Genomic DNA, 26,551 nt, shown 5'->3' with positions numbered 1-26,551 from the left:
TGTAACTGCAACTCATATGAAGGGCACCATGTATATTTACTCAAATGCAACCTCTCCTGTTAAAGCACAACACAGGTCTAATGTTTATGAGGCAGACCTGAACGACTCTACAAGACTTTTCTGTTTTTCGTCCACCACTGGAGCGGCTTCTGGTTGCGGCGCAGAGAGGATGCTTTTGTCTCTTCAGCGCACACCTGGAACAAGGAAACAGTGAGACATTTTTGCCTGTTTCTGCTGCTCACACCAGAGGCAAAGTGAAGTAAAAGTTCCTTTTATCACTTTTAAGGAATGTCATTGGATATGAGCTTTTCGCTCGATAACCGGACTTGATGTGCGTGTAGACTGTGACCTGTAGCAACACCTGACGCCGACAGGCACCAGTGCAAGAGACCATTTGGTTTTCAGCTGCGCTCAGACTTTACAGTAGAATTTACAGTCACGATTTTGCACGCTGAACGCCGGAAACTGACATTGTGCACACGATTTCCTACAGCCTGCACTTATATTTTTGAATTATTCCGTTTCTTTGACAATCAACATTCCCCATCAGATAAGTGCAGCACGTTTTAGAGAACAAGGCGGGCAGCATCGGGTGCTGTGAGGTGAAAAAGAAGCTAAAAGCACAACCAAAAAGCCGGGCAGCCAAGTCCAGCCATCAGCATGACGGACGGTGCAAGACTACGGAGCAGCACGTCGGGCTCTGCCAAGGATGCTGCCGGCGAGAAGGAGTCGGGAGGTGTTGCGCTCAAGAAGGAAATCGGGCTTGTGAGCGCCTGCGGTATTATCGTTGGTAAGTCTGTGTGATTGTCTGTGTGATAGAGCCAGATCTGGCATATGGTGCGACCAGTTGTCTAAGTAACATACTGCCTTTTAATAGCCTACTCTGAGTTAGTCTGGGAAAGTCTGAAAAGTGTGTATGAGTGTCAGAGTGAGAGACATAAAGAGAGAAAACGGCAAATAAGGAGGAGAAAGAGTGTGTGCTGCCACCTGTAGCCTAAGTCACAGTGATCAGCCCTCAGCAGAGTAGAAAAGCTGCACTGGGATCAGATTCCGCCATTCAATGAGGAAGTTTATTTTAAGTTTATGATGTGTGTTTCAAGATAAGGATGTTGTATTTTAACATAGAGTTATTGATGGAACCTGCAGTTAAGCACCACACCAACATTTAGGCCTACACAGAGAGTAGTTGGCTGATATTGAGCTTGTGGTTACTCTTTGCACACATGAAGGCATCTGTGTGACAAGTTCGAAATAAAACACACACTTATTCTGCTAACAGCACACAGGCCTTAAGATGGTGCAAAGGTGCATGCTGTATCCCAAACTGGATACACACACAACCTAAAAGGGCACACACTGGGTTGTTTGTAACAGTAACTCTTTTCAAATGAAGCTATATCCCTCTCAGTCTGTCTTGCCTCAGCCCCATGCCTTAAGCCCAGCTGTGTTCTTTAATCAGTGAAACTTTCATCATTTCTTTGTACCCTGGCCAGTGACGATGACGTCGTCACCCTCACTCATCTCTGATGCTCAGAGGCCATTCAGAGCAATTTGTAGGCTCACATGACAGTTTGGCAACACCTGGATACTCATAAATTGGCCTACAGCACTTGTATTTGCCTTAAAAAACTAAATGTATATAAGAATAGGTTTTGGTAACTTTGATAGAGAGATGCAACTTTAAAAGGGCACATTGTACAAATTAAGTTCAGTTTGCTCGTCATGGGTAATACAGTACTACACAGCCTGTGAAAACAGTTGTTTCATTTCTTATGTAGCTCTCTGAAGTCTGAGAAACTAACCCCAGTGATTTCATCAGGGATCAGACTGATTTGCATTGTGGGAAATGTAAGATCCAGGGTTTTTGAAGTTTGAACCTATATATTTTTTAAATCTGTCTCTTGCAAGCCTCTCAGTTCTGTGGAATTACTTGATCTAAAGCACGTGTACTAACTCGCTGGAGTAACTCTTTAATTTAATTGCATCATACAAAAACACACATGGCCAATCTAAACTCTAGTAACACACCCTTTTTTCATGGTAGAATAATGTTTTCATATTTTTGTTCATGTTTTGAGAAGATAGCAAGTATCGTGATTGACTGGCAAAACAAAGCAGATTTGGTGCACAACAGATATGGTTCAGTCATAATGTAAACATGCCTGACTTTCATCTTAAAGTAGAGAGACTGATGTTCAACTGGCAGCATGCGCACAGCCACCACTTGGCCAGTATCTCCTAAATTGTGATGTTTCAGCACCAGAATTAATATATTTGTCATCTATGCTGGTATAAATTTAGATATCTTTTTGTGATTTTGATGATTATATTCAATAGTTACTTTCACGTAGGACATATGTATAACAGGAACTTACATTCAGTGCATGCGATTGGGCTGAACGTCAATGAAAAGTGTGATTTTCTTTTAAATACTTTTTTAATATATAGAAAATAAATGCTTTTTTAAATATATTTGTACTTTTGTACTATTTTCTGCTCTACTGTATACTGTATTCTTACTGTTGAACTCAATTAAAAGCGATCTAGAGTGATCATCAGCAATCTAGCAGAACTGTCATTGTGTGTATTATTCAGATTTATGGTAAAATTTCAGTTAACTTAAAGCAATGAAATCTAACACTGCATCCATCGCCTTATCTATATTATAATGGGGGTAAATGACACGAATGCAGTAGCAGGGCTGTACAGAGGTCAATCAAAGGCGGTGAGAGACGCCATTTTCATTCAATACCGTCAGCAAACAAGTAGTGACAACTCCATCAGATGACAGATCGATCGATACAAACACAGGGACGAAATATGGCTCAGGTTGAGTGCGCATGGTCTTCGTGTTGACCTTGGCAAGATGAAGAAAAGGGAGGGGATGACGCATTCATTCACATGTTTCCACGGTAACGGGAGGAAAGAAGGCAGAGTGAGTGAGAGTGAGTGGGAGTTCCCGAGAGAGAGGCAGACAGAAGCTGGGGAAAAAAGGAGGACAAGACAGGGAGAGATGAAGAGCAACCTTGGCATTACAGTGTTGTTGAGAAGGCTTTGTTCTTTCTCAGTTTGTAACTTACTCCCTAAATCCTTGAGACTCCACTGGAAAGACGTCATTTCTGCTCTGCTGTAAGTAGCACAGTAGAAGGCTAAACCAGTTTACACACATTTTTATTGTTTTCGCACCTTTCCAGGGCAATGACCGTGTTCTGCGTTGATTGCAGATATCTCTAAAGAACATCTTCTCTCTGTAGCCCCACCCTTAAGTTTATCTTTGCCCCAACATTTAGATAATTTAATCATTATATTTATCGCTCTCCATTCATCGGCCAACTATTAAGAAACAGGTTGGCACTGTTAAGCCACTCATGCCATCTTAGAGGATTTTTATGGCCGTCCAGAGTCCATACACCTCGTATGGTGTTGTCACCAGACTGTTCTTGGCCGGTGCTTTCGTCCTTGACCAAGTCACTCGTGCTTGTTCAGCTCACTTTGTCATGTGCAAGAGAGACGTGAGGTCAGGTGACTCGTCTGATCCCTTTGCTGTGAACATGCCCCGCTGGGTTTCCACGAAAAGGGGTCTGAGCGCATGAGGACATGAAACAGATTTATGGCCTATTGTACAGTACAGGCATTTATCACTCACCCACACACACACGCACACACACACACATATATACAGAAACGTGCAGGAATTGGGATTAGAAGTGAACTTTTGGCCACTTGGAAGAATGCCCCGCCCTGATAATGCTGTTTTATTAGCTTGCCTGGCTTAGCCACATCTGAGCTGGACTCCACTCTATGTGTTTCGTAACTGAATTGCTGCATACACTTAAATTCACACCACTTTGATTAAATATTGAGCTCAGTTTTACCCTATCACAGTAGCTTCTTGTCTTTTAAAAGTGAGCCTAAATCCTTGGCTGGCAGGTGGAATGATGACAACAAACTCTTTTTTTTTTCTTCTCATAAATTGCTTCAGCGTTGTAAATTGCTTTGGTATGATAATAACTCACACACATGCATGAACACTAGCACATGGGCCTGCAGCGTCTGTGAGGGTCTGGCGGAGAGCCAAGCAGCAGGTTGCCCCAGCTTGGTGGCTGTTTGAACAGGGATTTAACGCTGGGTGGAAATGCAAGAACTAATCTTACAGAGCTTTATAGAGGCTGATTAGGGTTATATCCTAATGCTGCACAAACACACACGCTTGTTAATATTCATAGTCTGCTGCTGCTGGTTTGTCATTCAATCATGTGTCATCGAGGCCCAAACAAATAACACAACTGTTCATTTCTCTCATTGGTTCCATCTCTTGGGTGTTGTGTTTGCATGTTTAAGATAAACTATGCAAGAGAATGATGCCCAAGATAGGTAGCAATAATTATGAGTAGAGCTGAAATGATTAGTTGATTAATTACTCGATGGACAGAAAAATTAATTGGTATCTATTTTGATAATCATTAATAGTTTATGTAATTTTCCCAGCTTCTCAATTGTGAGGATTTTATGCTTTTCTTTGTCTTATGTGACTGTAAACTGATTTAGTTTTGAATTTTTGTGTTCTGGACTGTTGGTTGGACAAAACAAGACATTTGAAGACATCAACTTGGACTTTAGATAATTGTAACAGGCATTTTTCACTATTTTATTACATTTTATAGACCAAACAATTAATCAGTAAACTGAAATCAGAAAATAGTTGACAGATTAAATCATAATGAAAATGCTTGTCAGTCGTCCAAATAATGAATTACAGATTAACACCATGAAACAGATAACACAAAATCAGAATTAAACAGAAATGCTATTATAAAATCATGAATACAAATCATATAAAAGATTGTGTCCTAGGAACAAACTAACTGAGATCTTAAAAGAACCTCAGAGCTGTCTAAGACCATAAAAATAAATTCTGTGAAGTCTGAAGTGGAGCCTCAGTCTGCTGCTGTCAGAAGACATCAAACAAAGTCCAAGAGGAACAGAAATGTGCTCAGAGAGCATGTCTGAGACCAAGCCTCTTCCTTTGTGAAACAACGATCCAGAAACAAAGGAGGGTATCAAAATATCCTGCGGTAAAAGAGGCTGAGGCCTGCAGAGATTTGTAACAAGAGTAAGATGTGGTCCAGAAACATGACAAAGAGACATGTGGACGGATGTGATGAATGCTACCTCAAGAGATACGACAGTTCAGACTTTTTATCAACTGCTTCTTAAAGTAGATACAACCGAGCTGTCTGTCAAGAGAGAGCCGGCGGTTTGGCAACAGCATGTTTTTAAAAAAAATCATGTTCCCCTTTGGCCTGGTTGAAGACAAAAGGATGTAAAAACGAGCACAAGAACAGGAAACCTAAAGAGATTCCACATTAGTCAGCATGTCTCACACACACGCAAGCACTTGCGAGCCTGCACATTTGGCCACCCCTATAAAAGCACCCGTTCAGCTCATTCAGACCATCCAGAACCAGCATGTTACCTTTTATTTGACTGCAAAGTTGTTGCAGAAGCATATCGGGGGGTTTGCAACAGAGAGTCAATGCATGGCTGCTTTTCCCCCCTAGATGTCAAAGGTCACGCACTGAAGACCTCTGCTGCCATAAAGATGTCAACATAATCAGGAGTGTGATGTTTTGTTTGTCACCTATTTAACCTTTTACCTGCAACTGCAGTTACATAAGCGAGCGGCAGTCCTCATCACTCGCACGTGATGCATATGGAATCTGTTAAAGTTGTATAAATTTGAATGCCCTCCTCCTACAGATTCTGCATTAGATTGAACTGATCTGAGAAAGCAGATACAATATATTATGAGTGGCAGTATTTAGCCTTTTTCTTTTGGTGCTGGAGGTTGCAATATCAACATTTCCTCAAAGGAGTGCTTAAAGAGAACAGGACGGTGTGTTTGAGTCTGAAACTAAACATTATTTTCTTATTATTATCTAATCTGTTGATTTTTTATCATAAATCAAAATATAGTTTATAGTGGTTTAGTCCATCGGTTCCCCTTTTTATGTTTTGACCCCTTAAAATTAAGCAATATTTACTACTGACCCCTCATCACAGGTTATGACCCTCGGGAGCAATTTGGGGTTCAGTATCTTGGCCAAGGACACTTCGACATGGTGGAAGCCGGGATCGAACCGTCAACCTTCCAATTAGTGGACGACCCACTATACCTCCAAGTCACAGTTGTCACACTATGCACCTAGCTGGACATATAAGTGCAAGTTATATATTGTAGTTAATTGGCAGTTGTAGCAGGAAACGTGATACACACACACACAATCGCTGCACTTCATTTAACTCTCCAGGCAGAATGTGACAGTATCTTTCATACCTTTGACTTTTGTACTGTAAAATGCCACTCAGCCTTCAACCTTTGACCCCTGACACTTTTTTTTATTGGCCGCTGGGTTCAAGCACTATCAACCCAGTCAGCAGAATCTGATTGGAGGCTCCTGACCTCCGACCTCGGCTTTGTCGCAGCCACATCGGAGAGGAGTGAATCTGTCTGGAGGCTCGGGCGGCTTCTTTCATGTTGGACCTGAACCCAGTTGTCCGTCCCTCCATTTTTCAGCTCCTGTGTAAACCGTCTGGGACTCTGATGCTCATTGAACCTGTCAGTACACCCCGCTCTGTCTTGCTCCATCTCCTCGTAACTTTTTGCAAAGTCAGCAGATCACAGTTTCCCACTTGCCCAATGGCTCAGCTGCTTCATCACTGTTCAAACAGTGCTCTCTCTCATTTGTCTCTCACTTTCTACTCATGGCTTCCATTCTTTTTCCCGCTCATTTTATCTGTCTGCTCACAACGCTGTTAGCGGAAGTCACCCAATAACTATTACAACTGAACTTTTACTCAAGTAAAAGCACTACAGACAACTTAGCAAGTATAACTATGTAGCAAATTTAAAGGACCATACCAGGTTGTTTGCAAGTTTTAGCTCTCTAACTACAAATGATGTGTACTTTTGCTGAAAGCGGGCCATACAGTTTTAGATTTTTTTGATGTATTGTGGTTTTAGGGAGAGTTACGTTAGCTGTAACTATTTCTCGATGGTTAACACTCGCGTGCAGAGTCTTGTTGTCTCAGTGAGGTTGCCAGGTTTGGCACCATTACACCTGCTGAGACGTATACTAAAACCTGTGCACGCCGACAGTATCTGTCAACTTTTATTCATCAGGTAATTGCTGCAGCACTTAACTTCCGGTCAAACGGCAAATTGTCTCTTTAACATTTCTGTTTTTGTTTGAATTAAACAAACAAGATAAAATGAGTCAGTTTGTGAGCTTTAGCGCTGTTGGTAGACACAATTTTTCAGGCAGAGCTAGGCTAGCTGTTTCCCCATTTTCAGTCTTTAGGCTAAGCTAGGCTAATTTCCTCCCTGTTCTCTGTACTTAGTGCACAGATATGAGAGTGGTAATGATTTTCTCATCTAACTCTCAGAAGTGCATTTCCCAATATGATTAATTAAGGTTTTTTTCAATTTAGCACTGTTGTTGCGTGGTGATACAGTTAAAGTGTAGATTGAAGGGGGTGCTCCAGTGATTTAGTATTGCAGGTGCATAAAGTTGGAGGTCTTGCAAGAGACACATTAACAGAAAGATTGACAAAATTGGTGCAGCGGATACAGAGATGTCCTGACTTTTATGTCCTAATATGGGTCAAGCTGACAACAACCTCTTTTTCAGTCTGCACTAACACCTGACACCTCTCCTCTCCTCTCCCTCCTCCCCCCACCAGGTAACATTATCGGCTCAGGTATCTTCGTCAGTCCGAAGGGAGTGATGGAGAACGCCAGCTCCGTGGGCGTGGCTCTGATCGTCTGGATCATCACGGGTGTCATCACCGCCATCGGGGCGCTGTGTTACGCCGAGCTTGGTGTCACCATCCCCAAGTCGGGGGGAGACTACTCCTATGTCAAGGACATCTTCGGAGGGCTGGCTGGGTGAGTGAACACCAGACATTCATAAAGACATTCAGCCATCTGCTTACAGTTGGAATCAATCCGAGGGGCGTTCAGATCTATTTTCATTATTCATATCTGAAGGTGTGGTCTGAGTCACTAAGCATGATACATCAAAGGAGACTGACATATAGAAATGGAAAGCAATTTTTAAGAAAGAGGAGGCTTGACTCAATATGTGCCATGTGCAGGAAATTGGTGTGGAGGAAGATAGTCTCCCACTCGTAGCTACGATGCAAAATGTATTTTATAATTTACCAACATTTCGAGATGACAGGATGTTAAAAGCTATTTTAAAAGCTAATAACCAAAAGTTATTTTGAGGCATCATATTTTTGCAAATGATGGATTTATTTATGGGCAAATTTATCACTTTTGAGGACAGGCATATTTACTCACTCTCGGGCACTAAGGTTTTAAAGTAAATTTGACATGGATTTAAGTGAGTATACCAACATGTCTATATTCTTTATCCTGGTGGATGAGCCTGCCGATGTAGGTCAGACAGCTAGTAAGTCAAGTGCAAATGTTAGATGTAGTACAGCGATAGTAAACCCACATTAAGTTTAAACACACCTGCCCACAATCACAAAGTAGTTTAACAAACAGTCAAAGTGACTCACATAATTACAACTGTCAGGCTGCTGTGTATTTTATTTAATTTATTTATTTTTTTAAATCTTTGTCAACTGGGTTTGAATTTCCTTCTCCCATTCATCCATAACCATAAATGGTTAGCTTTAAGGTAACGGCACTCACAGTAAACGCTTGGGAACCATGCTAGGTTAATTTCCTAGCAAAACAATATCGTTTGTTAGCGTAGATTTCGCACACACACTGTGCCTTTGCCCAGACTGTAAACACAGATTAGACCATTGTTTTTTCAACTATCACAAGGATACATATTATCAGGGTATTTTGGGAGAGGAATTCAACCAGACAAAACAGCCAATGATTGTTTTTGTCCCTTTGTACAGTAGCTATCAATACACATCAATGAACTTCAGATGCTCGGTTTGAAGTATTGGGGACACTCCGGTTCCCTGTGCCCTCTGTCTGGGATAAATAAACCGTGTTCAAGGGGTGTTTGTTTTTGTTGTCCTGCTCCTTTTATCCTTATATGTGTGTATGTGGGCTTGGGGGGTGCAGTTGTGTGTGCGTATGTGCGTATAAGTCAATAACTGCAGCGACGGAAATACTTTATATTACTGTGTAGCAGCTGGGAGAACGGAAAGCTCGTAGAAAACGGGAAGAACTCGTAAAGTTGTACGCTCAAACACAACTTGAATGGACAGTGTTTCAAGTACAAAGGCTCTTTGTTATGTCAGACTAATGAATGTTGTGTTGCACCCATAATATGCAGTATATAGACTACTATAGATTCCACAGGTTGCAGGAAGTCTTTGTTTAAAACTGGTTAAAGCGGGATATTGGGCTATATAAAGATAAATAAAAATTACATGACATAAATGGACAATCCAAAGGAACAGATTAGTTTGTTTCTGTTATTAATAATCCAAACACAGGAAATACTGGGAAACATCTTTATTTATCCAGATTAATTCATGTGTCAAACTTTTATATTTAGTATGAGTCTTATATATAAAAATAAATCTGAAACAGTTTTGATGATTATCATTTAAGTCATTTTTTAAGCAAAAATGGCAAAAAGTCTCTGGTTCCAGCATCTCAAATGTTAATATTGGCTGCATTTCTTTGTCTTTTATGATAGTTAACTGAATATCTTTAGGTTTTGGACTGTTGGTAAGACAAAACAAACAATTTGAATATGTCGATTTGGGCTTTAGGAAAGTGGGATATTATTTTTAATCGAGAAAATAATCTGCACATGAATGAACAGCAAAATCAATCATTATTTGCAGACCTAAAAAGTAGTAATACCACTTAATCAGCTATTTGCCCTCCATTTGAAGGACTAATATTATATTTAAGTAAAAGTACAGAAATATTATCAGGCATATGTAGTGAACTATCACATGGATAAGTATGCATTATGCAGAAGGGCCCCTTTCAGAGTGTTATTATTTATTGATACATTAACCTGCAAGCTGCATTTGAATGTTATAGCTGGTCCATGTGGCGCTACGTGTACTACGAAAATTGTGCAAACTACTATACATTGTTTAATCTATAGCAGTGCATCATATAATCTGAGTTTATCATATGTTTAGAATACAAAACCCAATCAGCAAAGTAACTAGTAACTATAGCTGTCAAATCGATGTAGAAAGTAAAAAGTAAAATAGTTCCCGGAGAAATGTAGTGGAGTGTGGAGTAGAAGCATGAAGTTGCAGAATATGTAAAGTAAAACAAACAAAGTACTTGAGGAAAGGTTCCTTACTATGTTCTACCACTGGTGTCTACATAGAGGTTTCAGTCAGCATTGGCCTGCATTTTATTGTAAATTTTTACATTAAACACACACAATCCCATTAATGCAGTCAGCTGTAATGATCCCTCTATAAGCTTTCAGGGAATTTCATGGAAAAACCACTCGCCTTGTCTCTCCTGCTACACTCAGCTAAACCCTACTGCTCTCCTTCATCTCATCTCAAACCACATCCCCTGTATTAATCTGTTTGTGTAGCTCCAGTGACCATGAGCGTCACTACTGACAAGGCTTGCATCAGTGTATAATTTGACTCATCCTGTCAGTTTCTAACACTGTGACCATGCTCAGTGTTTCTGTGAAAGGCTGATTTAAGTAGAAATTTTAGTTTTAGTTTTTTATGACCCTGCTACTTTTGTTAATTTGGTTTCTGATATGAACGTTGTATTAAATGATCTTCTGTCTAAGAAAAAGGACTTCCTCACAGAGAACAAGACTACCTCAGTTAAACTGCCAAACTGAAATTGTATTAGTTGTGGTTCCAGTGAAGGGTTTTAACTGCTGCTTAGTCTAAATGCTGTTTCTGCTCTGACTTAAAAATTTAATTTGGGGGGTAAACCCGCACATGCTTGTAACTGAACATGACGTAACAGAACTGAAACATTGCTTGTGTCAAGATTAAAGTTTTCATACAGCCACTAACAGCATGGGGTTTTCCCTTTTGCTTTGTCTTAAGGGGGCTGCAAGGAATTATTATTTGTATTGTCTTAATATCTCAAGTATTTTTCTGTTGATTGTTTCATTGTTTATCCTTTAAAATCTCACAAAAAAAGTACAAAATGCCCATGGCAACATCTTCAAACAGCTTGTTTCTCTGACAAACACAAAGATATTCAAATTAAAATGACGTAAAACAGAAAAAAGCAGCAAATCCTTATATTTGAGAGGCTGGAACCAGCATATGTGTGAGATTTTTGCTTAATAAATGACTCAAATGATCATAAATTGTTTTATTGACTAAAACAGAAAGTACAAATTAAAACGTTATTTTATAGCCAGACAACAGTGGATTTGGCTAATGCTATGAGAGGCCAAGCATAGTAAGAAATAGAGTTTATTTGGTAGAAATATTGTTTATTTGGCACACTTCATTTGTTCTGCCTTCAACCAAAAATAACCTGCTTTGAATCAGTAAATAGAAGGATGTATATGTATGAAGGTTGTATATTCCTCCTGTTTAGCACCCTACTGTTTCTCCCATACCTCTGTGTTTGTAACCGTGCCACCCTCCCTTCTTTTTGTCTCAGGTTCCTGCGCCTGTGGATCGCCGTGCTGGTGATCTACCCGACCAACCAGGCCGTGATCGCGCTGACTTTTTCCAACTACGTCCTGCAGCCTCTATTCCCCACCTGCTTCCCGCCGGAGAATGGCCTGCGTCTGCTCGCTGCTGTCTGCCTCTGTGAGTAATATAGTCAGACAAGTGTGCCGAGTGTGTGTGCAGATATTTAGACACAAACACATGCACATGCTCAGTTGTTGTTGCCCACAGACATGTGTCTTAACTCAGAACACACCTCAAACAGCTAAGCAACACGCTACTAACAAACTAACAGTACTTAAACTCGCTTCAAGCATAGCACTTAGTGGTTTACTATTAAAGTTATCACTGAGTTCAAGAATTTTACCTCCCAAATTAGGCTAGATTCATCAAAACGAGGTCAACATCTGCCTGAATGTACACTGCCTGTTATGTACAATACCTGTAGAACCAGTATTGGGGTTGAGCTGTATGTGTCAGCTGTGTGTTGTGCTTATTACAGAAATATTCATCATAGGGTTTTAGCGATCTTTAACAGTCACAGAAATTTAACCCCCTCTCTGTTCCTCCTCTGCTTCAACTGTATTTCCCTCAAGGGAAACTGCTCTCCCTTTGTTGACTTTAATGTGTGCAACTCAATGTGCTATGGCAACACTCTCAGCTCCATGTGCTCACACATGACGGGTTTTGGGGAATACACTTATTTGCTTTCTTGCAGAGAGTTAGACGAGAAGATTGATACAACTACAAGACGAGAAGATTGATACAACTCTCATTAGGAATGTTCGTCGCATAAAAAGCTACAGTCAGTAGCCGGTTAGTTTAACTCAGCACAAGGACTGGAAATATGGTAAAACAACAGCTAGCTTGGCTCTGTCCAAAGGTACAAAATCCACCTACCAGCACCTCTAAAGCTCACCAGTTAACACGTTATATCTCAATTGTTTAATCCATAGAAAAATTCACTGTTTTACGGGGGTTATGTGACAGAATGTAAAATGGCAAATTGTCATTTTTACACCTTATTTTTTGCACAAATTAAACAAGGACGATGTAACATGTTAACCATAGTGAGCTTTAAATGTGCTGGTAGGCAGATTTTGTAACCTTTGGGCAGAGCCAGGTTAGCTGTTCCCCCCTTCTTGTGTGTGTTAAGATAAACTATTATATATAGCTTCATATTTCCCTTACGGACATGAGAGTGGTATCAGACAAACTGAATTGGACTCATTGTTACCAATAGGCTTTTCACACTGCATATTCATAGATCTGGGCTATGATAACCCCACAAACTCTGGGCTAACCCTGTACCGGAGCAGGGCTAGCACTTGGAATGTGCCAGGATTGTGCCAGTTTAAAATCTTTCATAGCCTGGGGCTAACTGCAGTGTGAAAAGCCCATTTTCCTACTTCTTATGTTATAAAAACCATTTAAAAACACATTGGACAAGCTGAAAGCAGGACTGTTTTTTGTAGCTCATGGAAGATTAGCGTTTTGGAGATACAGGGTTTTCACAGGACATCTTGACTTCCCTCAGATTTATCTAAAATGACATAAGGAAGAAGATACCACTTGGCAACCCAAATCTCCTAGAAATGACGTTTATGTACTACTAATGTGCAACTGAAAATACATTTTGGAGGAAACGTGATGCTGTCGGCATTATATTTATATATCAACATAATCAGTAAAATGTTCACTGACAACATGTTTCATTTGTTTTCTGTCAAAATATCTGCTGTTAGCACCAACATTATTAAACTTGTTCATGGTTATGTTTAAACAAATGAGTGCCCTATGAACATAATTTCTTGGAGACATGGAAATGAAATGTCCTTATGAGAAACATTTTACAAATTAAACTCTTTCTCCTTCAAAAATACACTTTCCTGTTGAACCAGCTAACAGCTCAGACTCCACACTGATTCACTTTGGATTATGTAGAGATAAAAGAGTGCAGATAGCCTAAAGAAATACAGCAAAAGGACTTTGCTTGTTGAGACAGGTACAAATGTTGAAAAACTGCCAGTAAATCCAAGACTGCACTGTAAACAAAATGAGAATCATTGCATCTCATCATGGGTAATTCAGGGTATAGACACTAGTTGCTGGACAAATTGTAAAAGTAGCTCACACACTGTGTAGTGCAATGCATTTAACAATAATGCACAAGTTCCACTGCAGCAGCATTCGCTTTGTTAGTTGCAGTTACATCATCAAAGCTGTTTTGCTTGATTTATCCCATTTATGTCACTCTCTGTCCCAGTTTTTCCCCTTTTTCTCTGAAGCTCTTCTGTTATTTAACCCTCAGAGGTCAGAGGTCACCTAAGAGAAGGTGGAGAATAACTGATAGCAAAGCAGCTAGAGGAGTGTAGCACTGAGCAGTCAATGTGTGAAGACAAATGGATAAATGTGTTGTCGCCAACATGACAGTGGTTGATTTGCTGAAAGCCTCAACAAAGTTCACACACACTGGCCAAATACTGAAGGAAGCCTTCAGACAGAGAGACAGGCATGGACACCGGAGAAGAGTGTGTGTATTGTATGTGTGTGTAAGTGTGTTTGTGCATTACTATGAAGCAAATCTTGTGGAGGATTTCAAAACAAGACTGTTAATTCTCTGTTAATACCTTAATCTGACCTGTCAAATAAAGATCCCACTTTAAGAATTCCAAAAGTATTCAGTAATCACTGCTTTTTAGTTGGGCTTAACTCTAACTACTTTTTGGCACTGGAGAAGGAAAACAACTGTGTCCTTACTTTAAGTTCTTTTTGAGTAAATTTCGTCCAGAAAGTTAAAATGGAAACTCGTTTTTGCACATCTCAACAAAAGTAGGTGAATGGCCAGGGTCAGCTACAGCAAAACAGATCAGCATGACAGATGCCAGCTGTCAATTGTTTTTTTGTTTAGGTTTGTCAGTAGAAGGTCGCTACTATGGGCGTCCATGTTGCCTATAATCAGTTTTTTGTATTTCTACTCCCTGATCTCCAAAGGGTTTTCCCCCTAGAGTTGTAAAGCACCTGTGATGTCCTGTGACATGCTGTTCACTGGCAGATGGGCTCAGTTGGCTGCCCTGTTTGGCTGCACAACACAACACACAACGCAAAAGAGATCCACTACCTAATTACCCTTGCCAAACACATCACACCCAAAAGTGTTTGACAACCAATTACAGAAAAACTGCAAAAACTGAAATCAAAAACTCTTTTTGATCTCCCCAACTGTTTTATGTACCAAATTTGGTAAAGTTAAGATGAAAGTTGCAGGAAGATGTTTGGCAAAATAAAATCAAAATGGCAGAAAATCTGTTTAGGTGGAAAACCACAAGGTCTACTCTGATAACTATGTTGAAGCAAGGAATTTAGGAAAAATAGAAAATCTCTTCTACATCGTAGAGCTATTTGGTCCAATCTACGCCAAAAAACAAACGACTTGTTCCTTTACACATGACCTAACTTTCTACCAATTTTATTGAAATCTGTCGGCATGCTTTTGAGATATTCTTCTGATCAACAGACAAACAAAAAGCACTGAAAACACAGCTTCTTTGGCTGAGGTAATAACAAATTGTCAAGGAAGTGTAACTCTGGCAGAGGCCGGCACTCTCTGAGAGCTTTAGCATTTTTGTTTGGATTACAAACACATTGACCTACATTAACCTGTCGTTTTTGTCCTACTTCCACGAACACCTTCAAACTAAATGTGCTTAGTTCTGACAAGAGCTGCTAGCACTCATAACTCTGGTTTGTTTTCAGCTAAACTGATTCTTATTGGCTGAGCCAACAGAGTGATCTGGTTTGTCTCTTGTCTCTTCTGTCAATTGGACAGATGTTGACAGTTGCTGAGTCGTTTTTATAGATGTTTTGTCCTTGTTTTGCTGCTGTTGTTCAGGGGAAAAGCGGGTGAGAGGTTAGCTGTTCCCCCTCAAATCTGATATTGTTGTTTATGGGGGCAGCATGCATGTGTTTATCTGCTGCTGTGTTTGCACATTTCTGTGATTTCCTAAATTTGGCCCCTTGCATAATATTGGACTAATAGAGTGCAGGATATAACCTTACTTATTTACCTACAAATCCAGTCATAACAAGATTCCTTGACAGTCAAACCAGACGCTTCCAGTCGCTGGTCATTTTCAGTCTGCAGGCCAAAGGTTTTCCAAGGTGTACCGTTTCAAAAACACATGGGGGGTTTCACCCTTGGGTCCGACTCTTCCTACAGATGGCAGAGTGCATGGTCATAATTCTGTCGTGTTTTCCTGTGGGCTCATAGTTAACCCAGCAAGTTTACACGCACACACATTTTGTATACTCAGCTTACGGACAGCTGAGCTGCCTGTGGCTCGGAGAATGTGTCCTCAGGTGTTTACTCACAGCCTGCCAATCAACAAAAAGGAGTAGGAGGGGACACGTGTTGTTTCTGTAACGCAGTGCATTGGCGAAAAAGGTAATCTGTTTCCTAAAACAGGTTTACTGGTGGATGAGTTAAGAGGTTTGAAGATGTGTTTGCTCAGGGCTGCATGAGGATCAGTCAGTTGTATTTTAGTTCATTGTGCCTGTGTGTATACAGTACACACATCAAGTCATAAGCTGATCTGCGTGTGCATAGTTTCTCATTTCCTGTTTTTTGTGGGGGGAGTACCAGCAGCAGCCCTGTGGCTCGCCACCTCACCACAACTCTTTGTTTGTCTGCTGTAGTAATTTTGTTTGCAAAAAAAAAAACAACCCAGGAAGTTTAAGTCATAACTTTTCCCCCCATCTGCCCCCTTAAAACACCCACTCACCAACCTAAAAACGTCATAAACCTCTCCACAACTACATACAAGCCCAGTCTGCAAACCCCACTCACTGTGCACTCAGTGGCAGCTCAGCTCAGAGTTATTTAATGTGATGAACTTAATCCCACAGAGTCAAACAGGCCTATTATTTAATGGCACCCTATTGGCCTGAACCCACTGGCCTGTTGTACCCAGCAGTACAGATCAAATCCATTATCTTTGTCTGTGTTAGGTCAGCCTCAAGTTGAAGTGAGTTGAATAGCATTTCCAAATGTGTTTTAGCACTTCCTTAATGCCAGATAAGTGGAGTATGGTATATAACATATATGGTATATAAAGTACCTGAAGGACTAAACAACAGTAAAAAAAACATTGAACAAACGAATCTGCCGTCTTTAACTATTATTGTCGAACTCAGTGGGCTTGTGACCTGTAATTTCTCAGGTATGGCAAGGTTGTCTGTATATATCTTGTCTCAAATCAACACACCCTGACATGAAATTACCTAGTATGTTATGTGTGTTATGTATATATCATGTACAAAACTTTTAAATTACTTATAACGTAACAACTTGTATGAATAAGAACACTGGAATAATGTAATATTGCATCTGAACTTTATTACCACAACATACAAAAAAATATAAACTGAATTTAAAAAAAAATAAATTTTGGACAAAAAAATCTTAACTAGCTAGAGTTTTTCAACCGCTTCTCATGGTCTACCTCTGCAGGTGGTGTTCACTCAGTAAATAATATGAATAAATATATGTGATACACTTAATTAATTAATATTTCCCAAATCTAATGATAATTGCTGGTTAATGTATTAATGTGATATCATTCCTGTATCAGGTAATCTATTACATGAATATGTGTTTCTACAATTGTTACTATCTAGCCTTTTTTGTCTTTACATTACATTGTAAGATCCATGGATAGGATTATTATTATGATTTTTAAAAGTTACAGAAGGTAACTTGAATCACTGAACCATTTACAAATATCAAATACCCGCAGTACTTCAAAAGAGAACATTACTACTGCAGGTAAGACATGAGGTGTAAGAGATAACAGGTGAAGTTCAATGCGATAGTGCAGTCAAAGGTCGCTGCAGTGTTAGATGTTAAGACACAATGTCAAGTGTGCAGCTTCTAATCTATCAAACTTAAAAGCCATTGACCTGAAGTCTCGTGTCTAACAGGTTTATCAGTCACAGTAACCAGTTTTATAACTTCTTCTTTTCTTGGGAAATAATCTGGGTGCTACTACTGCAAACAAAGCAGTGACCGTTCCATTATAAGACCAATAAAACAGTCAACACATAAACCTTTATCTACTAATTTCACTCCGTAACATAATCATTTCCCAACATTTCAGCACAGTCAGTACAAATCCATATTGTGCAGACAATCATTATTCAAACCGGCCAAATTTTGTTTTAACTTCTAGCGGAGATCCAAAGATATCACGGCTGATATCAGGCTGATTTTTTTTGGGGGGGGGGGGATTGGTATAAAATGATGCACAAGACATGCAGAATATGATAAAATGGTGCATTCATAAAACTCATGGAGTCTTGGTTTTGACTATTTCACAGTCTAAACATCATAGAGTTTAAATGAAGAGTTGGACAGCATGGAATAAGGTGATTTTACCAACCTTAAAGCCACTTAAGGGCAAATACAAAACTGGATTTTAAGGGGTAAAATAAGTACTAACTTATTGTTTTTCTGTGTTTTTTGTTTGTTTTGCATCTAGTGCTGCTGACATGGGTGAACTGCTCCAGTGTGAGATGGGCCACCAGGGTGCAGGACATTTTCACCGCTGGCAAGCTGCTGGCCCTCGCCCTCATCATCATCATGGGCATCGTGCAGATCTGCAAGGGTAAGCTTAACAAAACGCCATCTTTGCTCCCTGAATGCATATGTTCATAGTACATTCCACCTTTGTCTGGTGGTTTCTCTGCCTATGTGGGAAAGGAAAAAAGTCACACACACACACACACACTTGCGGTCACTGGGGATATCGTCAGTCATTCGGGACAGTATAGACTCTCTGTGGACGCCACAGGGGTCAGCGAGTTGCTGGGGCCCCTCGCATATAAGCCCTCACATTGCTAACATCAGCACGCCTGTGTGGATTTGCTGTCACAACATGGCTGAGGGCCAGTTATTACAGGAGCCACAGAGAGTAGGCCCCTGAAACAGCAAAAATGGGGAAGAGTTCAGTGGCTGATTTGATGGGAGACTTTAGGTCATATATGAGGGGAGTAGAAATAATTTAATGCTCTCTGAAAACATCCCCTCAAGAGGGGATTTCAGGAAAAAATTTAATGACAAATGAGAAAGAAACCCGATTCCTAAAGATCATGGATTATTTAGACATTTACCCCAAACAGAGTATTTCATAATTTCTCAGTGGGAATTTTAGAGATCACAGTGGATTTTACAAATACTGTAAGTCCCTTTACAGGGATTTAGCAGAATGTGTTTTACAACTTGCTTTACACACACTGATTGCATTAGATGATGGTTTTCAGCTGGGTTTCCTCGCAGCAAACCCAGACTTTAGTTTGTTTACCCTCACAGCAAAACAACATTAGAAAACCCAAGAGAAATGATCAGGAACAGACCTACTTATGTTATGTATGGTCATACAGATTTACGTAAGAAACACAGAAAACTCTGAATAAACAAGACAGTTTTAATGGAAAAGGAGGATTAAAAGACCATTCAATGATCTAACACTACGAAAAATGTCACCTAATCTTTTGCATTGTCTTCTCCACATGTAGGAGAGTACTACTGGTTGGAGCCAGCCAATGCCTTCGAGCCTTTCCAGGAGTATGATGTGGGTTTGATAGCCTTAGCCTTCCTACAAGGCTCCTTCGCCTATGGAGGATGGAACTTCCTCAACTACGTCACAGAGGAGCTGGTGGACCCCTATGTGTAAGACATTTTATAAGCCTCTCATATCTCTAGAAACATTTTGTCATTTTCCCACAGTGCTGAATGGCTCATTACCATAGGAATATAGCTGATTTTTAAAGCCGCTTGCAGCTATTTCAGTGATTAGCAGTTGCATACCTGACTAAGCTTCCCACTTTAATCCCTGATCCCTTTTCTCAAAGCTCTCTGAAATTTATTTAACTTAGCATGGGAGAAATTCTCACTATCATTCCCAGTATCTGACCACTGACCTAGAACCATTCCTGGTAGTATAAAATGGTTTATTTCTTCATTTCCTCTGCATTTTCTGTCTTTTTAACAAACCCACATTTTTTAATAACCTTGGTATCCATTAATACACCTCCCCTAAGGTACAAGTTTTAATTTCCTACTTTAAATCCCCTCTCTCTCTCCTAAACACTGCTGTTTTTATCATCTCCAGGAACCTTCCTCGTGCCATCTTCATCTCCATCCCCCTCGTGACCTTCGTGTACGTCTTTGCCAACATCGCCTACGTCACGGCTATGAGTCCCCAGGAGCTGCTCGCCTCAAACGCTGTTGCCGTGGTGAGTAGCTCGGAGCATGACGCAGGGTGTTCCTGTGACGTGATTCAAACACACACCTCGATAGTAGAATGACGCTGTCTCCCTCTAGTGATCCCTGCTGGTCAGTGCTCAAGTTTGTTAAGTGCCTAGTTGATACCTTTTGTACCTCATTCATTGCATTATGGTAGTGAACACATTAAAACATGATGAAATATGAATCTAACCATAAGTCTGTGTGTCTGCTTTACTCCCCTGTCCCTCCCTTTCATCCACCCTCTAACCTTCATCCCAGACGTTCGGTGAGAAGCTGCTGGGAGTTATGTCGTGGATCATGCCCATCTCTGTGGCTCTCTCCACCTTCGGGGGAGTCAACGGTTCCCTCTTCACCTCTTCACGGTTAGTTGGCTCGATAACGACTTCCACCCCTTGGTCAAACAGTCTTTGCAAAATTTGGTTTGTTTTCCCTCTGTATTCTAACAAATAAAAGACAAAAATCCCCCCATAAAGACTTCTTAAATGGTAAATGTGTTGTTTATAAGTATACACTGTATGGACATCAAAGATTGGTTAATATTCATTACCAAAAAATAAAAAGCCAATATAGGGGATCTACTATGTGTGGGAAATGCACCAGCTGCCAACAATGCACCTCTAATTACTGCAGTGAATATATTACCTAGTGCAGTGGTTCTCAGTCTGGGTGTCAGGACCCCACAAGGGGTCACAAGATATATCTGAGGGGTCTTGAGATGATCAACAAGATAGGAACGAAGAAGAAGAAACTTTACTCTAAAGATTAAGATGGATAAATCTAAACCAGTACGTAGCAGTAGATGTGAAACATGAGCTATATCTAGCAGATAATTATTAACTTAAGCATTTTTAGCATATTAAACTCACAATAATTTGTGGCTTGGAGCAAATAATCCCTTCTCATGAGATGTTATGTTGCATTTACAATGCTTTATGATCTTTTACCTACATTTAAAAACATCCATGCTGATTAAGTTCAATTTCCTTCGTGCTCTTAATTTAACTTTCTAGTCTTTGTTTTTCACCATATAAAGTGTGGACTTAAATACTGTGTATGCATTAGCTGAATGATTTTTTTTTTCCATTGCATCTCTGTCTCTCACAGATTGTTCTTTGCTGGAGCCAGAGAGGGCCACCTCCCCAGTCTGCTGGCCATGATTCACATGAAACGCTGCACTCCCATCCCTGCTCTGCTCTTCACTGTGAGTACTGCTCTCACCCCTACACTCCTCTATATTATCTCCTTCAGATAAGTCAGTTTCAGTCTCTCATGATACTCAGTTAAACCTAACCAGACCTAGATAAGAAAGCAGCATTGTGATGAACACCGAAGCTGCAGATAAACTATCACACTTCCTGTCTCTGACCGTCCTTTCCTTCTTACTCCTCAGTGCCTGTCCACCCTGCTTATGCTGTGCACCAGCGACATGTACACTCTCATCAACTATGTGGGCTTTATCAACTACCTCTTCTATGGAGTCACTGTCGCCGGGCAGATTGTCCTGCGTTTTAAACAGCCTGACATGCACCGACCAATCAAGGTGTGTTTATGTGTTTTTGCCTAATTGTAGCTTTGTCTTTTGCCTTGTTTTTTACAGTATACAGTTTATGTACCAAATTATGTAAATAAATAACAAAAAAAATAAAATAAAATATATATAATAGTATAACATACTAAAATTCACAATAGAAAAAAAATGAACATAGAAAATTACAGGTGCAAAAAGTAGAAACAAAGTAGAAAACAGATCAAACAAATCTCTTAGGAAGGTCTGTAAACAATACATTGCGGTCACGAAGTACCAGTAAATATGTTTTTCTTGCATCCAAATCTTTTCTATCACAAATGTGTCGTTTATTACTCCGAGCAGAGCTTTCTCTGTGCTTTGTTTGGCATGGAAGCCAGAAAATCAAAAACAGAGTTGGAGCCAGTAAAGTCTGATAACTGAAGGTGAACCTGTTTCTTAAATGGAAACTGGCCCCAAAATATTCATGTTTCTGTCATCTAGAGTGCTTTTTTGATTTCAGAAGAAGCTGTACTAACAAGGCTGTTTTGAAATCCACTTGAAAAACAGCCAGTGGGGAGAGAGAGACTAATAATGTGCAGTAATTCTGCTTTCAAGCAGCCGTAAACCTTCTTCTGAAAGCTGCTCTCTAGTGGTGCAAAGGGTGTACTATTAGAGAATGATGACAGAGATGAATATGCAAAAATAATCAGTTAACTTAAAATTTTGCATAATATTCAAAAGGGAGAAACTATCTTCATGAGTGTAATAAGTTGTTGCTTTGTTCTCTCTTCCAGATCAGTCTGATATGGCCGGTCATTTACCTCCTCTTCTGGGCCTTCTTGCTCATCTTCTCCCTTTACTCTGAGCCTGTGGTGTGTGGCATCGGCCTGGCCATCATGCTGACTGGCGTCCCCGTCTATTTCCTGGGAGTCTACTGGGACAATAAGCCACAGTGCTTCGACGCCTTCGTTGGTAAGTTAGCTTATCGCGAGATGAGTCATGGTTGGGAAATATGTTCTCTCCATCAGTGGTGAAATGTTTTGCGTTTTTAGAACTACAAATTCACTATATCTCATCTACAGAATAGATCAACATTTTGGGAAATACGCTTATTTGCTTTCTTGCTGTTAAGTATGGAGGTAGATTCAGAAGGCAAATAGCTTAGCTTAGCTTAGACTGGAAGCAGGGGGAAACAGCTAGCATGGCTCTTTCCAAAGTTCAAAGCACCGCTAAAACTCACAAATTAAGTTTGTTTAACCAGTACCCAAACAGAAATGTAAAAACAACAATTTGCAGTTTTAGAGGGAGTTACGGTGTAGATATTCTTGTTGGTAAGCAACTAGCCAGGCTAGCTGTTTCCCCCTGCTTCCAGTCTTTATGCTAAGCTAAGCTAATAGCCTCCTGGCTCTCGTTCCATACTAAAAATACAGACATGAGTGGCTTGGATCTTTTCTAACGCTTGGCATGAAAATGAATAAGCGTATTTCCTAAAATGTCAAAGTATTCTTTTAACACAGTACTTGGTTATAAACACACAGTAGCATTAATTTGTATGAAACATGATTGAATTTTAATTATTTGTCCTGGAAAAAATTAGTCTTGGCAGTTAATTAATCTGTTTATTGGCCAAAATGTTTGCATTTAAATTCCAAAATGCTATATATCCTAGTAAAAACTAAATATTTTTTGTCATGTCATTTGAAAGCCCATTACTGCCCCTGTCCTAAAACTTTGTTGCTCTCTTCTTGCAGATAAGATGACGTATGTGGGCCAGAAGTTTTGTATGGTGGTTTATCCGGCTGTAGATAATAGCAGTGGGAGCGGAGAGGAAGGAGAGGAAATGAAGGAGGCCAGGTCTCCTCTGTCTAAGGAGGACAGAGACAACCACAAGTCAGCGGACTGCTAAAGCACACGTCTTTATCTCCCACCTGCCCCAGAAGAAACAGACATATGCAGATGCACACGTGGGTGCGCACACACTCAAACACACATGCAAACATACAACACAGTTTGTAGTGGATTTACTGATCAACACTTGTGCCCCCACACTTTGTCTTCAAAACTTTTATTTGGTTTTAGCAATAATTTCTGTGCCATGTTTGGTGTTATATGACCTTTTTCTGTCTGGGGTCCTTCAACAGTGCAATAAAGAAAGGTTAGCATCTTGCAGCTCCTCAATACATGCTTAAACAGACACATTTAACCATTTACTACTCTTCATCATCATCATCACCCTGCTCCTCTTCCTCCCTCTCCTCCCCCCCCACACACTCCCTGCACACTCCTACTGTAAGAGATCATTTTTGTTAGTGTTGTATTATTTTTATCACATGACTCTTACTGTACTGTGATCTCTACGCAAACACTTTTTATTTTTATTTGTTTTGTTTTTCTTTTTTGCCACATTGTAAGTTTTGTCGTACATTCAACATACCAAAGCTGTATTTTGATTGTCAAAGCAGAAAATCAGATTCAAGATCAAGTCATTTCATGTCGTGAAGTACATTAAGTACTGTGTTTTGTTTCTCTTTTTTTTTTTTTAATTGTGATAATTGTTTATATCAGTTGCCTTTGTTGTTATTGTAGCTTTAATATATTAATTTTAGTGATATTATTTTTTTTCTATTCAACATCATATATATCTGGGCCTTTTTTTTTTTTTTTAACTCTTGCAACTGTGGATGTGTACACCTGAAAGCTGATGTGTGATCTGTACTTTGTATTGGTAAATGTGCTGGTAAATGATGCACAGTTCTTTGTTAATTGCCTTAATTAGAATATATTCAGTTTTTGGGTGCTAGTACAGCTCTGTTGTGACCGATGTGGAGAGATGGTTAATCCTCATTCTTCGGGGTAGTTTTTAATGTTTATGGAACAACAAAAAAAGTGTTAGTGTGTTAGTTTCTGAAATCTGAGAGTTTTGGATTGTTGCACGGACACAGATAATTAACCCACTGCATGCATAAATAGGCAAGACATGATAGTTATCGCCACCACATTTGCATTGTTAATATGCAAATCCCTACACCGACACATGTGAATGCCTGTGTGAAAACAGTTGTTTTATGGCAGAAGTGTTTTTGTAGCTTACCATCTAGCTGTGTTTTAAATAACTTTTTGTTCTTTATTTAGGGTGTAGAAATGAGAACTTTACATTAAAAATATTTTCTGACTTATACAGTCCACTAGAAGAGATTTTAGTGCAATATTAGTACAGGCACCAGCATAAAACTGAACATGCTCCCCTGAATTAACCTATTCTGTGTTGTCTGGTAATAGCTATGTATCTATATTTATGCTGTATATTATAGTAACAACACTCCTTCACACTTACACACATTGTGTACTCTTGTGTCTTCAGTCTTTCTATAATGTGTTAGTGTCTCAGGGCATCCCCACTGCCTTCTCGTTACACACACTGCCTAACACCTCCAGAACATGAACACTCAACAGATCTGACTGATTCTTTGCTAAATGTTTGTACTGGTGCTTTTAAAGATCTACTTCCTCAGGAGTCTCAATCTTACAAGCAATCCCAAAAATATCTCAAAGAAGATGACAAGTTTTGGCAAAAATTATTATCATTGGGCCAGTATTGTAGAAGTTTCTCTTGTTAAACTGTAAGGGTGTCTTGGATGTCTTACAACAATGATTGTGTTTTGTGCCTGTACGGTTATTGTGTATTTACAGTATACAACAATGTCACAACAGTCTGTATATTGTCTCTTAGTAAATAAAAACCACTGACTGTTTGAATTTGTAATTCAGGGCCTCATTTTTATATATATATATATATATATATATATATATAAAAAAAACAAAGGTCCCTATCTTTATATTTATTCCATTGTTAGATAATTTCAAAGAATGTGATTCAATTCTTATTACATATATTTACAATAATGAAATATTGACATTTTCCTCAAGTTATAACATACAATATAAACTTTGTGAATGTCACATTTCTCTTGTTTTACATTCTTGCTACTCAAGGTTTCCTAATAAGCCGCAACCTCGGCTTCTTGCTTTAATTCAGACCAAAACAGGCCTTTTAATGTGGTGGAAATATGAAGTTTTCTATGTTGTAACAGTCATCATGTATACTGATAATCTAAGCAATTCTTCTCCTAGCAATACATCATCGCACTACAATACTCTGCCTGATAAGAATGTTATTTCTAAATCATTTTGTGTACACATTGGTCTCTAATTAAAGTTGCCGTTTGCAGTGTACCTACCGTAATGAGAGCCATTTTGACTGACATGTCTCTCAAACTTAAGTCTATTTTTGTGTTAAAAATATAAATGTACATATTGGTGGTGCGTGTGACAAGAATAAAAAATATTCATTAGTGAACAAGAATTTTCACGTCTCTTTTGTACGGCTGTTTTGAATTTGTTTTATGAAGAACACAGAATGGCAAAAGTGAGACATTTTCAGCATTAACATAAGTTTATTCTACTGACAAACTAATCAGCATAGGTCAATTCAGTACACACTGCGGGGGGCATATGGGTGCTGACAGCAATCCCAAAAGTTAACATTGCTTCTCTGAACATACAAACAAACCTAACAATATCCATGTAAACTGAAGCCATTGTCAGACAACACCATAGTTGGCATGTTTCTTGTCTTCTAAACAGTAAAATGTGCAATCAGAACAAAAACAAATTACTCTTAACAAATTAAATTCATGTGAAATTATATAAAACATTATCCTACTGAATGGACATGCTCAATCTACTTATGAAGCACGTATAAAGCAAACCCTGGTACATGATTTACAAAAAGTGGTGGGAGGTTTTCATGACACAAAACATTTACTTTACTTGTTTTCCTTTATAGGAATAGTTCATCATTTTGGGAAATATGCTTCTTCGTTTTCTGGCTGAGAATTAGATGAGAATATCGATAACACTCTTTTACCATTCTTTGTCCATTTAAGGAAACTTTGGTATTTTTCAACATGTATTTTCCCATGTTTTTATGTCTAAGTGACTAATTGGGACAACAATTTTTGAAATCGGTCCAGTATTGAGCGAGAGGGCTGCAGCCTGCAGCCGTGAAACCGGCTGTAATGTAATCATCCGGGGCAATTGCGCAC

At 39.4% G+C, this 26,551-nt stretch overlaps 1 protein-coding gene across 1 annotated transcript; it reads left to right on the top strand.

Moving 5' to 3' along the window:
• The first annotated feature begins 47 nt into the window (after window positions 1–47).
• On the top strand, window positions 48–25,809 carry slc7a8a (solute carrier family 7 member 8a). Its single transcript, XM_044183565.1, has 11 exons — window positions 48–790; window positions 7,744–7,948; window positions 11,624–11,775; window positions 18,171–18,296; window positions 19,207–19,360; window positions 19,803–19,926; window positions 20,198–20,301; window positions 21,044–21,140; window positions 21,330–21,479; window positions 22,241–22,418; window positions 23,198–25,809. The coding sequence occupies exons 1-11, from the start codon at window positions 661–663 to the stop codon at window positions 23,350–23,352; spliced, it is 1,575 nt and encodes a 524-aa protein (XP_044039500.1). The 5' UTR covers window positions 48–660; the 3' UTR covers window positions 23,353–25,809.
• The last annotated feature ends 742 nt before the right edge of the window (window positions 25,810–26,551 follow it).

Source organism: Siniperca chuatsi, linkage group LG22, assembly GCF_020085105.1.
Source record: "Siniperca chuatsi isolate FFG_IHB_CAS linkage group LG22, ASM2008510v1, whole genome shotgun sequence".
Classification (NCBI taxonomy): domain Eukaryota; kingdom Metazoa; phylum Chordata; class Actinopteri; order Centrarchiformes; family Sinipercidae; genus Siniperca; species Siniperca chuatsi.
The sequence above is the reverse complement of the archived record's forward strand: the minus strand, read 5'-3'. Positions and strand labels throughout refer to the sequence as shown.

Bases quoted from the DNA above. Each gene is read 5' to 3' on its own strand.
- slc7a8a (XM_044183565.1), top strand. From the start codon at position 661: ATGACGGACGGTGCAAGACTACGGAGCAGCACGTCGGGCTCTGCCAAG. The intron at 7,949-11,623 runs GTGAGTGAACAC...TTTTTGTCTCAG, and splicing joins ATCTTCGGAGGGCTGGCTGG to GTTCCTGCGCCTGTGGATCG. The intron at 20,302-21,043 runs GTTAGTTGGCTC...TGTCTCTCACAG, and splicing joins TCCCTCTTCACCTCTTCACG to ATTGTTCTTTGCTGGAGCCA.